Source organism: Mus caroli, unplaced genomic scaffold (assembly GCF_978045245.1).
Source record: "Mus caroli unplaced genomic scaffold, Mus_caroli_1 scaffold_20, whole genome shotgun sequence".
Lineage (NCBI taxonomy): Eukaryota > Metazoa > Chordata > Mammalia > Rodentia > Muridae > Mus > Mus caroli.
The window spans coordinates 36,811,053-36,825,091 of NW_028227275.1; the positions used below are offsets into that span (position 1 = coordinate 36,811,053).

At 44.2% G+C, this 14,039-nt stretch overlaps 1 protein-coding gene across 2 annotated transcripts in view; it reads left to right on the forward strand.

Annotated features, from left to right (window-relative positions):
• The first annotated feature begins 219 nt into the window (after window positions 1–219).
• Window positions 220–14,039, forward strand: part of Tjp2 (tight junction protein 2) — a 147,743-nt gene continuing 133,923 nt past the window's right edge. For both annotated transcript variants that reach the window (XM_085834175.1, XM_085834177.1), the window contains exon 1: window positions 220–438. In XM_085834175.1, the coding sequence (XP_085690301.1) occupies window positions 428–438 (11 nt within the window). In that variant the 5' untranslated portion in view covers window positions 220–427. The remainder of the gene's footprint in view (window positions 439–14,039) is intronic.

The following is a 14,039-nucleotide window of genomic DNA, read 5'->3' on the forward strand; positions in this document are numbered from 1 at the left end:
GCTGCCTGTATACTTCCCAGAGGCAAAGCCCTATGACTTATAACCAGGTAGGCAGTCACAGACAACTGATGCCTCCCAAGGGGGTTAGAAGGGATCTTGTTGCGAACTATCCTCTGGGAGTTGTTGCTTTGGGAACCATTAGGTGAGGATAATTAACTCAGCTACTTGTTTTGTCAACTCCCGTTTTTTCCACACAACCTTTTACAGACATGGCAGACATGGCAGACATGGCAGCCTGACAGTTGCTAGATCCATCTGGGACACTCTCTTGTTCTGGAAGGCTGGCAGAACTTGTGGTTGTTCTACTGAGGTGGGGACCACGCTTTCTAAACAGGCCACACAGCGAGCGATCTCCGATCTGTCTCCAGGGATTCCAATTGGCCAGTGCCATGTACTGCTACCTGGGCAGTGAGGTTTGGAAGATGGCATGGAAAACAGGTGAGGGTTTTGTTTGTTTGTTTCTCACTGAGGGCTTTAAGTCCTGAAGGAACATAAGAATAGTAACAGGGATATTGCATCATCCCATATCAAGTCAAGAAATTGATATTTCATTCTGATTTATTTAATAATCTAAGAAATGTATACTACTCGTGGAGTCTATTCTATGAGCTGTTTTGTCAGATATGGGCTCTATCTGTAAAGAGTTTAGACTTGCATCAGGTATTTGGGGTATGTCTGTGGGTGTGTGCCTATATAACAGAGGGAACTTGTGAGATGAAGGGCAAGCAAACAGAAAAGCTAACAGCCAGGGCAATGGAGAGAATCAGAAACGATGGAGTAGGCGTGAGCCAACACACATGGTGGAATCGCAGGAAACAGTAGGCTGAGTGCATGATGGGTACATAAGGTTTTCACTGGTCAGTTAGGAGGATGCCTTAGAAAGAGTATCTTAAAACAAAACAAAACAAAATAAAACAAAACAAACAAACATAAAAACCAACAGCCCTCCTGGGAGAAGTCCATTATCTAAAGAAGCACTTAGAAAAAAAATACATTGAGTTGTTTTGTAACTTGAGTGCCAGACAGCCAGGGGCTGCTTCTTTCAGGATGGCAGCAAAGAGATCTAACCTGGAGAACTCTTTCAAAGGAGTTCAAGCTGGATGCGATGTCATAGTGGGAAGGAGCCCCCGGGTAGACAGCCTGAGTCCCACAAGATCTACTAACAGACAAGGAGAATGAGGGATGTAGCTGTGGGGGACGGTTCCATGGAAGCCTTGGACAGAGCTGCTGAGTAGGGTCGCAAGCAGGTCAGGCAGGATTACCACTGCTGGTAAGGATCAGGCCGTTTGCAGCTGGGGTTTCATGTGAAGGGCGTGTGCTGATTCATGAAAATCAAAGCACAAGAGGAAGTCTCCCCTGCAGTCCCTGCTCAGGGGCAGAGCAGGTCAGATGGTTGCAGATGACTGTGTGCAGCCAAGGCAGGAGAGAATGCTTTCTAGTCACTTGCTCTCTTTTTACAGTTTACCCTATTGTATGTTTTAGCTTTTTAAATTGTGAGCTGTGACACGTGGAAAATGTATAAAACAACAGAGTTGTTTGGCAGAGTTGGGATAGGGATTTGACGGAGGCATTACTCATGCTACACCCCCAGCACCAACAAGGTCTCACCATGTAGCCTTGGCTTGCCTGGAGCTCATTATATAGATATCAGGCTGGCCTCAAAATCATAGAGATCTGTCTGCCTCTGCCTCTGCCTCTGCCTCTGCCTCTGCCTCTGCCTCTGCCTCTGCCTCTGCCTCTGCCTCTGCCTCTGCCTCTGCCTCTGCCTCTGCCTCTGCCTCTGCCTCTGCCTCTGCCTCTGCCTCTGCCTCTGCCTCCCGAATGCAGATAGTAAAGGCATACATTACCATGTTTGGCTGCATGCATAGATTTAAGTAAGGCTCAACCCTCCAGGATCATAAGGGGGCATCAGATCCCTGGAACTTGGAGTTAAGGGCTGTTATGGGTTGCCATAGAGGTGCCAGGAACTAAACTGGGTCCTCTGCAAGAGCAGCAAGTGTTCTTAACCATTGAGACATCTCTCCGGCCCCAAGGCTCAATTAATTTTGGTGAAGCCAATGACTCTGTCACCACCTCCCAAGTACAGGAACAGCACACCTGCAGCACACCCAAAGCCTCCGGGTCATGTGATCCTTTTTCACGAGAGAGAACCTAGCATCATTTGGACACATTTCAAGTTCAGCTGCGGGGAACCGGTTCTGTCTACCTGGAGGTGGGCCAGTTGCTGAAGAGTTTGAGCTAATTCTTAATGACAGGGATAGGAGAAAAGGATGGGGGAACTCAGAGCTGTTAAAAACCTGATGTGGAGAAGAAGGGCTGCCAGATTCAGACATATTTACAGTGACCAGGGGCTTCGGTGTAGCTCCATGGTAGTCTAGTTGCCTGGTAATGTACAAGGTCCCATGATGGATCTCCAGTACAATTTTTTTTTTTTTTTTTTTTTTTTTTTTTTTTTTTGGTTTTTTGAGACAGGGTTTCTCTGTGTAGCCCTGGCTGTCCTGGAACTCACTCTGTAGACCAGGCTGGCCTCGAACTCAGAAATCCACCTGCCTCTGCCTCCCGAGTGCTGGGATTAAAGGCGTGCGCCACCACGCCCGGCTCTCCAGTACAATTAAAAACTAAATAATTCCTTCCCAGAATGCCTCGAAATGAGGATCAGCCTTAGGCTCTAAATGCAATGGCCATCAGGCAAGCTAAACAGCTTGCAAGCTGACTCAGACTTAGATCGAGACATGATCTTAGACCTATAGGGTTCGAAGCCACAGGCAAAGATGACAGGACAACCCCCCCCCCCCCAAACCTCAAAACCCTAGGGAAACCACATCAACTGTTTCAATCGGAAAGTTACTATGAAAACATGGGGCACTCTGCCTTCATATATTTTATGATATAGAAAGAAAGAAAGACAGAAAGAAACCCTGCAGCTAACCACAATTTTAACATAGTACCTTTCTAGCTGTTTTCTCTGAGTACACACGCATGGGATTTTCAGCACTAAGAAGCCTATGAGGTAGGTCACACTATCTTCTTCGGTTGCTGTTGTTTTGAGATAGGGATTTGCCATGGAGGTCTTCTTGGATTGGAACTTGCAGTGTAGATGAGGTTGGCCTGGAACTGGCCGAGATCTTCCTGTCTTTACTCTCCTTTCTAAAGGGAATGCAGGCTCCTTTAGGTCCACTCACATGACTAGAAAGTGACAGAATTGTGACTTGACCCCAGGTCTGTAGGATTTTTCTCCTGAACAACATGCTCTTATCTAAGCCTCTTCTTCAGCTGGCAGAAAAAAAGTACAGTGACTCTAAGAACTTGAGCCATTGGCACTCACATAAATTTCTTGAAGGAAGGGGAGTTAGCTTAGATGATGCTATCATTTCAATTCCGGATGCTCTCAGTGCAGAGGCAGGGTTGCAGATGTTTCACATGCATTGGTTATTGTTGTTAAAATTATTTATTTATTTATTTATTTATTTATTTAAAGATTTATTTATTATTTTATGTAAGTACACTGTAGCTGTCTTCAGACGCACCAGAAGGCATCAGATGTCATTACGGATGGTTGTAAGCCATCATGTGGTTGCTGGGATTTGAACTCAGGACCTTCAGAAGAGCAGTCAGTGCTCTTAACCACTGAGCCATCTCTCCAGCCCTGATTGATTTATTTTTATTTTATGTCCATTGGTGTTTTACCTGCATGCATGTTGGTGTGAGAGTGTAGGATCTCCTGGAACTAAAGTAACAGACAGCTGTGCACTGCCATGTGGTTGCTGGGAATTGAACCACCCATCCTCTGGAAGAACAGCCAGTGCTCTTAATTACTGAGCCATCTCTTCAGTCCCCATGCTATTTTTAAATCAGCGATAGTCTTTCTTGTTATTACTGTACACACACACACACACACACACATATACAGAGACAGACAGACACATATATATAATTTTATATTTGTGTGTATGCTCAAGTATCTACATGTGCATATATATGTGCATATGCATGTTCATGTGTATATACATGTGCCTGCGCACATGTGAGCACATGCATGTGAAGACCAGAAGATGGCCTGAGGTTTCACTGTCTTTTTAATCAATCAAGCAATCAATCAATCAAGGGGCATACATGTATTCATGTATACTGTGTGGGAGTGCCTCATTTTGAGTGTGGTAGTCAGAGATATCTGTGCTCTGCAAATAGAACTCGGGTCACCAGGCTCATGTAGCAAGTATCTTTTCCCACTGAGCCCCTTACCTTGGGTTTTGAGGCAGGGTCTGTTCATTGGCTTGAAACTCACTGATTAATCTAAGTTGGCTAGGCCAGTCCATGAACCCCAGGGATCTGCCTGTCTCTGCCCTCCAGCACTGGAATTACATCTGCACACCACCATGCCTGTTTTTTCCGCCTGGGTCTTGGGTTTCAAGCTCCGGGTTCAGGCTTCTTCAGCAGGCATTTACTAAATAAAGGGGCTCTCTGCTCTGCCTCTCATTTGCTATTTTTAAGGAAACTACCAACTCCAGGCTTTAAATTGTTGCCAAAGAGGAATTAGGGCTTGGTTTTTGTGGCCTTTGGTGCACGGAGTTCATTTCTACATGGGAGTGATTATAATTTGTGAGTTTCGCATGCTCTCCTTTCTATTGGACATTAACTACACATTTACTCAGGAGCTCCACTTTGTGCACAAGTGTGCTGACAGAGTATAAAGCTGGCTCAATAGCCAGAGTAAATGGTGCTGGGTGTCCTTCCTAAATAAGATATATGTCCTTTTAGTAAGTATACATTAATTTACTTAACTTTAAAAATTATCATGTATTTTAATTGTTTCTATATGTGACATTTATGAACGAGCTGCTGAAGTTTATATAATTTTCTCCTTTTCCCCCTGAATTTACATTTTAGTGTTCTGTAGGAATTCTGACAGTAAAATTAAGAAGGCAAATTATTTAATACATGCATTATATATATGCGCATGCGCACGCATGTATGTGTTGTGTGTGTGTGTGTTGTTTTATTTGAGACAGGGTTTCTCTGTGTATCCCTGGCTGTCCTGGAACTCACTCTGGAGATCAGGCTGGCCTCAAATGCTAAGATTCTCCTGCCTTTTCCTCCCAGTGGGGCAAATAAATAAATAAATAAATAAAAATTGTTTTGTGCTGTGGCTTAAACCCAGAGCCTCATGCAAGCAAAGCACCTGCATATCCTTGAGCTACAGGCCAGGCCTGGAAATGCTTTTGTAAATGGCTGGAGCAGTTTGATCTATAGCTTCGTGGTTCAACTCCCAATACCAAAAGCAATGGAACATTACACAACAGGCTGGGACAGTTTCTAAAGGCAATAAATAGCAAGATACCTGACTTCGTACACGTGAATTTGCCTTGGGTTTCCTTATTTTTACATTGATGCTACCGAGCAAGGTTTTTTGTTTGTTTGTTTGTTTTTTGTTTGTTTGTTCTGGCATAATATCTCACCGTGTCACCCACTCTGGTTTTGAATTTGAATCCTCCTAAGTCAGTGGCTGGGATTACAGCTGTGTGCCACTGTGCCTGTCTCGATGTTAAACATGAGAATCTTGTCATCAGTTAGTATGCCTCTTTAACCTCAGTTGCATGTTACAAAAATGATGTGCCACTGGTATACTCATTAAATAAGAGATATTATTATTTTGGTTGCATCCCCAATAGCCCCACTATTATCCAAAGCATAATAAGCAATTATGTGTGTGCAATTCAATTGTATCTCTGCCCCTAATTTTACTATTGGTCTATGTAAAAAAAAAAATGCCAGTTGTAATTAATACCAAGCAATTATAGTATTTCATAGTGCTTATCAGTTTTTAAGCCTAACAATGAATGATGTTGTACTGGCTAGTTTTGTGTCAACTTGACACAAGCTGGAGTTATCACAGAGAAAGGAGCTTCAGTTGGGAAAATGCCTCCATGAGATCCAGCTGTAAGGCATTTTCTCAATTAGTGATCAAGGTGGGGGAGGTCCCCTTGTGGGTGGGACCATCACTGGGCTGGTAGTCTTGGGTTCTATAAGAGAGCAGGCTAAGCAAGCCAGTAAGTAACATCCCTCCATGGCCTCTGCATCAGCTCCTGCTCCCTGACCTGCTTGAGTTCGGGTCCTGACTTCTTTGGTGATGAACAGCAGTATGGAAGTGTAAGCTGAACAAACCCTTTCCTCCTCAACTGCTTCTTGGTCATGATGTTTGTGCAGGAATAGAAACCCTGACTAAGACAGCTATCTTCACTTTCTGCAAAGGTACCCAATCACTACACTCATACTGTTCTGTGATAAAATGTTTCCAGGGGGACTATAACACACATGTCTCTTCACCCCAAACAGAAGCCTATGACAGATCAAAGTGCAGATACCACTAAAGTCCAGCTTGGTGAAGCAATGAGTTAGTTTTATTGTGGTTACTTACAGAACCGTGGAAGAGGGGTTATTTGCAGGAACAGTAATGACCTCAAGACAACTGCATCATCAAGCCCCCCAGCTCCCCACCCTACCAAGTATGGCCAATTGCTCACAAAAACTGCAAAATCTGGAGTGCTTTTCACAGCCTGTCATAGGTCAACAGTGTCCTTTCTGACTGATCCAGTTGGTCTAAACCTCTTTCGGGTAGCTCAGCTGGTTTCTGTTTCTCTCAGGTGGCTCATCTTTCTTTCTTTTTTTTTTTTTTTTTCTGTAGCATGGCTTGTCTAAGAGTCTTTCAAGTTTACAGCTTACTCTGGGAAGGAGGGAGGCTAGTGAGTGTGGTCGACTTCAGGGACTTCCTGAAGCAACTTTTGAGTTCTTTCTCTTCCTGCTAAGGAGTTTCCCTTCAGGATAGAATGCTTCAAACTCCAAGAAACAGACAATTCATGTCTCCCTCTATTTTTTTTTTCTGTATTTCCATCTTCCTCACTGCAAATTCATAGTCAATCCAGGCTCTAGAGAAATTATGACTTTCTATCTGAATTTAAAATTAGCATGCACCAAAGGCTTACCTAAAATGACAGTGATCTTCGGACTATTACCAAATGACTAAAAAAAACTGGTAGATAGTTCAAGTCAGTCAGTAAAGTGCTTGCCTTCCAAGTATTAGTAGGACCTGAGTTCAATTCTCAGAACTCATATTTAAACATTTAAAAAAAAAACAAAACGGATGTAATGCTGTGTACCGTCCTCTCAGCCCTAGGAAGGTAGAGCTAAGCACATCCTTCAGGCCTGCTGTCCAGCCATCCTGGAAAGGAAGATTATCACTTCAGGACCCCAAGACCAAGTTCTCAGCACAAAGATTCATTTTCCCCAGAGGAACAGAGGGCAGGGAATAAAAGACAAAGACAGGAGATGGAGGATGAAGGAGAAGGGAACAAGGGAGAGGGGGGAGGGATGTTTGTCCGGGACTGAGACAAAGGACAGCCTCTGGATAAAGAGGAGACAGATGAGGTACACAGGAAAATGGTGGTTTATAAAGCTACCAGGGAAACCCTGTGTTAGGATGAGGTGTTAAATTTTAATTGGGCACATTAATTAGGTGAACCAAAGGGGCCTTTTGATTGCTGGGCTTCAATACTTTGATATCTGGACCTTGGTAGTCAGCCTCAGGAGGAGGAAATGGCCAAATAACAGAATAGAACTTGGGATAGAAGCCTTAGGAATGTAATCTAACTTTATTCTTTTTTTTTTTTTTTTTTTTTTTTTTTTTTTTTTTAGCAAGGCAGAGGAAATGGCAGAAGAGAAGGGCAAGGTCTGCCAGAGCCATGCTCGAGCTGGCCAGAGTCCCTTCAGTCCTAGCCTGCCTGATGAGTTTCAGGCCAGTGAGAGACCTGTCTCAAAAAACGAACTATACACAAAAAATAGCACTTGAGAGCCGGGCAGTGGTGGCACACGCCTTTAATCCCAGCACTTGGGAGGCAGAGGCAGGCGGATTTCTGAGTTCGAGGCCAGCCTGGTCTACAAAGTGAGTTCCAGGACAGCCAGGGCTACAGAGAAACCCTGTCTCGAAAAACCAAAAAAAAAAAAAAGCACTTGAGGTTTCTTGCTGATCTCTGCACACAACTGCACAGCATACATGTGCATCCCCCATACACGTGCACAGCAGCACACAGTACATGTGCACCCCCATACACGTGCACAGCAGCACACAGAGGAAATCATGTCAACATAACAAATGACCAACACACAGGGCTGGAGAGATGGCTCAGCAGTTGAGAGCACTGGCTACTCTTGTAGAAGATTTGATTTATGGCACCACATGGTAACTACTGGCTCAGAAGATCTGATACCTCCTTTGGCTACTATGTATATTACATGCATTTGGGGCACAGACATACATGCAGGCAAAACACCCACATATATAAAGCAAAAAAAAAAAAATCTTTAAGAATGACCAACATAGGGCTGGTGAGATGGCTCAGCAGTTAAGAGCACCGATTGCTCTTCCAAAGGTCCTGAGTTCAAATCCCAGCAGCCACATGGTGGCTCACAACCATCTGTAACAAAAATCTGATGCCCTCTTCTGGAGTGTCTGAAGACAGCTACAGTGTACACACATATAATAAATAAATAAATCTTTAAAAAAAAAAAAGAATGCCCAACCTAGAGTAGTAATGAGCTGTTTATCAGAGTCCATGTAACCAACGTCACTGAATGCTGAATGAATGGCGGGAAGGCCACCAATTTGAACTGATATACTTAAAAAAGCTTGACCAAAGAAATGATGAATTGTGACTTAACCCTTGGCTCTGAACTACTGCAGAGAGAGTTTAAATTGAGGGTTTGCTGCACATAGCATACACAGTTGTTCTCAAAGCATCTGGGAGGTTGAGGCAGGAGGATTGAGAGTTTGAGAACAGTCTGAGTTTTTAGCAAAATCCTTTCTTGGGGGAAAAAAAAAAAGAATCAGCCAAATAAAGACAACACAGCATAATAGAGTAGATTAAAAAGTATGTTAAAGGGGGTCAGAGCTACCTTTAACCCAATGACTTCTGGGTATGGAAAACGGAGAGTTCCTGACTGTGGCTCTTGACTTAACATCCCCGCACTGAAGGGGGCTGAGAGTCAGCTGCTCACAGGCTCCATTTTGCTGCCGCTCAGAGAAGGTGGAAGGTATGTCTACTGTCTACTGAGCTCCTTCCATGAAGTAAAGACCCCAGCGTACTCCAGATCCACTATGGCCCCACCCTGAGACTGTACGACTGGGGATGAAGTCAACATAAGAATGTTGAGAGAGTTCTCAGCAATCACACGACCTTTGTACACCAGGCTGACCTATTTCTTAGAGCCACACCCGGTTCTAGTCTGTCTTTAGGAAGTGCCAGGATTTCATGGCCACAGCCTCTCACTGGGTCTCCTTTGAGATCTCTTCCATGTCCCTAGGATAACTGCACTTACCAGACATGTCTTTATTCCATTATTTTCACTTTGGACTTTACTTTTTTGTTTATTTGTGGGCTTAGTTCTGCCATGCTGAAGATTGAACCTACAGACTCATCAACACTCTGTCAGTGACCTACATCCTGCACTCCACTTTGACTTTCAGTTACATTTAAAACTGTTCTAAGATGTGCGGGTCAATCTGTACCACCCATCACCTCACACCATCTGGTCCCCTCTTTATCCATGGGACTACTGTCGCCAAGTTGCTGGGCCTCCTTTCTAGTGCTTTTCTGCTAATTTAAACACATGTGCTATGGTTCAGATGTAAGGTGTCTCCCTCTGCTTGTGTAAATGCTAGGAATCGAACCTGGGTCTTCTGGAAGAATGGCTAGTGCTCTTAATCACTGAGCCATTTCTCCTGGCCATTGTGTGTTTGTTTTACTATATCCTCCCAATCTTACTAAGATGCTATATGTATGATTTTGTATCCATCAGATATTATATAATACCTTTGGGGATGGTTGAGCCAGAGTCTCATGTAACTCAGTCTGACCTTGGAGCACATGATGACCTTGGACTTCTGATTCTCTCTTCCAGCCTCTGCTTTCTGCCCACTGCTGAGAGTATGGGCATTACTGTCATTCCTCGTTACACAATAACATTTTTTTTTTTTTTTTTTTTTTTGGTTTTTTGAGACAGGGTTTCTCTGTATAGCCCTGGCTGTCCTGGAACTCACTTTGTAGACCAGGCTGGCCTCGAACTCAGAAATCCACTTGCCTCTGCCTCCCGAGTGCTGGGATTAAAGGCGTGCGCCACCACGCCCGGCTACAATAACATTTTATAAGTTAAAACACTAGCTTTTAGAAAGACACTACTAAAACATGTACAGTGAAATCGTAAATGAAATGAAAGTGTTAGGTTTGTGACGTCTATTAACCAAACACTCATTTTGGAAGCGAAGCAATCTGTGGATGTCCCATAGAAAAACTACCTTGTGCTGACAAGAAGATCATTAGGTGTTTGCTGGCAAGCCTGATGACTTGAGTTTGATTTTCAAGACACATGTAGTGGAAGGACACAGACAGACCTCTGACATAAACACACACATGCACACACATACACATAAACACACACACACACTAAATCAATTTAATAAAAATTAAAAAAAACAAACCCAGACATAGTGATACACACTTTGTCTCAGCACCCAGGCCTCAAACTCACAGAGATACAGAATTTGCCTGCCTTTGTCTCCTCAATGGGAATTTAGCATTTTTTTCCTATTATAGACAATGAGGTAACTTGGATATTTTGTTTTTGTTTTTGTTGCTGTTATTGTTGTTTTCCTTCTGTTCTTTAGTTAGATTACAAAAGAAGAGTTGTGGAGAGGGTACAGTTTAAGACCACAAAGGCATCAAGTAACAAAATCAAAAGGGGGAACAAAGGTCCTTTCTGGGGCTGCACAGTACCTTACTGCATGGTACCCCATTGCAGGTTACATCACTGTACAGTACCCCCACAGCACATTACATCACTGAACAGTACCCCCAGTGCACAGTACCCTCACTGAACAGTATCCCACTGTACTGGCTAGTTTTATGTGTCAACTTGACACAGGCTGGGGTTATCACAGAGAAAGGAGCTTCAGTTGGGGAAGTGCCTCCATGAGATCCAGCTTGCAAGGCATTTTCTCAATGAGTGATCAAGTAGGGGAGGGGGGGCACTGTGGGTGGTGCCATCCCTAGGCTGGTAGTCCTGGGTTCTATAAGAAAGCAAGCTGAGCAAGCCAGGGGAAGCAAGCCAGTAAGGAACATCCCTCCATGGCCTCTGCATCAGCTCCTGCTTCCTGACCTGCTTGAGTTCCAGTCCTGACTTCCTTGGTGATGAACAGCAATGTGGAAGTGTAAGCTGAATAAATCCTTTCCTCCCCAACTACTTCTTGGTTATGATGTTTGTGCAGGAATAGAAACCCTGACTAAGACACCCACTGTCAGCTAGAAAATTAGTCTCGTTGGGGGAATGCTCGCTTGCCCCCCCCCCTTTTTTGAGACAGGGTTTCTCTGTGTAGTCCTGACTGGAACTCACTCTGTAGACCAGGCTGGCCTCAAACTCAGAAATCCACCTGCCTCTGCCTCCCAAGTGCTGGGATCAAAGGCGTGCGCCACCACTGCCCAGCTCCACTTGCCACTTCTTGTCTTCTAGCTTTTATATGAAACACAGCATTGACTCTAGCATCTCAGCGCACAGGGCATAAGAACCCTCTGTCACCAATGGCAACAGAACAGGGCTTTGTCCCCCAGAAGGGCTCCCTGGCTTCCTCCGAAGTGCCTCGGTGCCATGACTGCTAAGCGGGTACTGCTGTGCCATTATCAGAACTCAGAGTTCATGACCCCTTTTCATGCCATTGCCCTTGTGACCTGTGGAGGTGGCTCATTTTATCTTTTTTGAGCTAGTTTAAAGATGGTTAATCTTCAGAGTAGATGTGTTTATTAGCTACTGAAAATGCTGTCGTCCTGATGACAGAACACACAGACAAAGGAGTGCATACATACAGCTCGTACCCAGCAGAAGGAGTGGGTGAGGAGACAATGGCACTATCAGGCCAGAGGCCTTCTGTCCTACCCGAAGAGCCTCACAGTAAAAGCCCAGCTCTGTTGGAAACGGCCATCTAACTCATTTCAGATACAGAAAGAAACTCAACAGACGTTTTCATCTTGTGTTGTGTATGTAAATAAATACTTACAAGTATGCGACTCACATACACACCGGAGCCACAGCAGCCCCATCTATTAAATCAAAACAATATGAATACATCATTTAAAACATTGGCGGGGGGCTGGGTGGTGGTGGCACATGCCTTTAATCTCAGCACTCAGGAGGCAGAGGAAGATGCATCTCTGTTGAGTTTGAGGCCAGCCTGATCTAAGAGCTAGCTCCCAGACAGCAAGGCATACATAGAGAAACTCTGTCTCAAACAAACAAACAAACAAACAATTTTTGGTGTTTCTCTGTGTCTGGCATATATGTGTTTGTGTAGGTGTGTGCACATGTGCATTCATGTATGCAGCAGTGGAAGCCAGCGGGCTTAGGCTTGGTGTCTTAATCTATCGCTCGCACTCTACATTCTTTTTTGAGGCAGGGTCTCTCACTGAACCCAGAGCTTACCAACTCTGCTAGACTGTCTGGCTGATTTATTTCAGGGATCCATCCACCTGCCTCATCCTGCCCCTAGCACTGGGGTTACACATATCCTGAGCCCAGATTTTCCCAGGGTGCTGGGGATCCAAACTCAGATTTTTATGGTTGCCAGCAGGTACTTTACAGACTGAAGGATCTTCCTGGCACCTCATTTTATTGTTTCTTCCTAAATTTTCATTCGCCTAGAGAACACAGAATCCCAGACTTGTTATGCAGCTAAGAATGACTTTAATTATCTGATTCTCAGGCCTCCGAGTCCCAAGTGCTGAGGACTGAGCCCAGGGCCTCACACACGAGAGTAGAGAGCATGCTGCCAGCCTATCTGTATCCCTAGTCCCCACCTCGGTGTATATATATGTACACACATACACACATATACATATATATATATATATATATATGTATAATATGTGTATATATAAAACACACATATAAATATGTTTATACAAAATATATTATATAAATTTATATTACATAATATATATCAAAATGTTTTATACACACATATATGCATATATACATATATATATACATAATGCATATGTGTATGTGTGTATCTATGTGTGTGTATATACACACACACACACACACACACACACATACACACATAATTCATGTGGAAGTAGAGGGCAGCTTTCAGGACTTGGTTTTCTCCTATCATGGGGATGGATCCTGGGATGGAACTCTGGTCATCAGGCTGAGTTGCAAGTGCCTCTTACCTGCTGAGTCATCTTGCCCGTCTTCTGAGCCATCTTGTCTGTCCCAGCTTCGTTGTTTTGAGACAGGTCTCATGTAGTCCAGGCAGACAGACCTTGAACTTGCTGTGTAGCCCTGATATTGAACTTCTGGCTCTGTGCCTGTACCTTCCTAGTTCTGGTACCAACTTCTGTCTTAGGGTTTTACTGCTGTGTACAGACACCATGACCAGGGCAACTCTTATATGGATGACGTTTCAGTGGGGCTGGCTTATAGGTTGATAAGATAAATTGAGTCTATCATCATCAAGGCAGGAGCATGGCAGAGTCCAGGCAGGTCTGATGTAGGAGGAACAGAGAGTTCTACAGCTTCATCTGAAGGCTTCTAGGAGAAGACTTGACTTCCAGGCAGCTAGGATAAGGGTCTAAAGCCCACCATGACACACCTACTTTACAAGGCCACACCTACTCCAACAAATCCATACCTCCAAATAGTGCCACTCCCTGGCCAAGCATATTCCAACCACCACATTCCACTCCCTAGGCCCCATAGGCTGGTTCAAACACATGAGCCTATGGAGGCCATACCTGGCCATAGCATCATAAAAAGAGAACAGGGCTGGCGAGATGGCTCAGTGGTTAAGAGCGCCGACTGCTCTTCTGAAGGTCCCGAGTTCAAATCCCAGCAACCACATGGTGGCTCACAACCATCCATAACGAAATCTGATGCCCTCTTCTGGAGTGTCTGAAGACAGCTACAGTGTACTTTCATATAATAAATAAATAAATCTT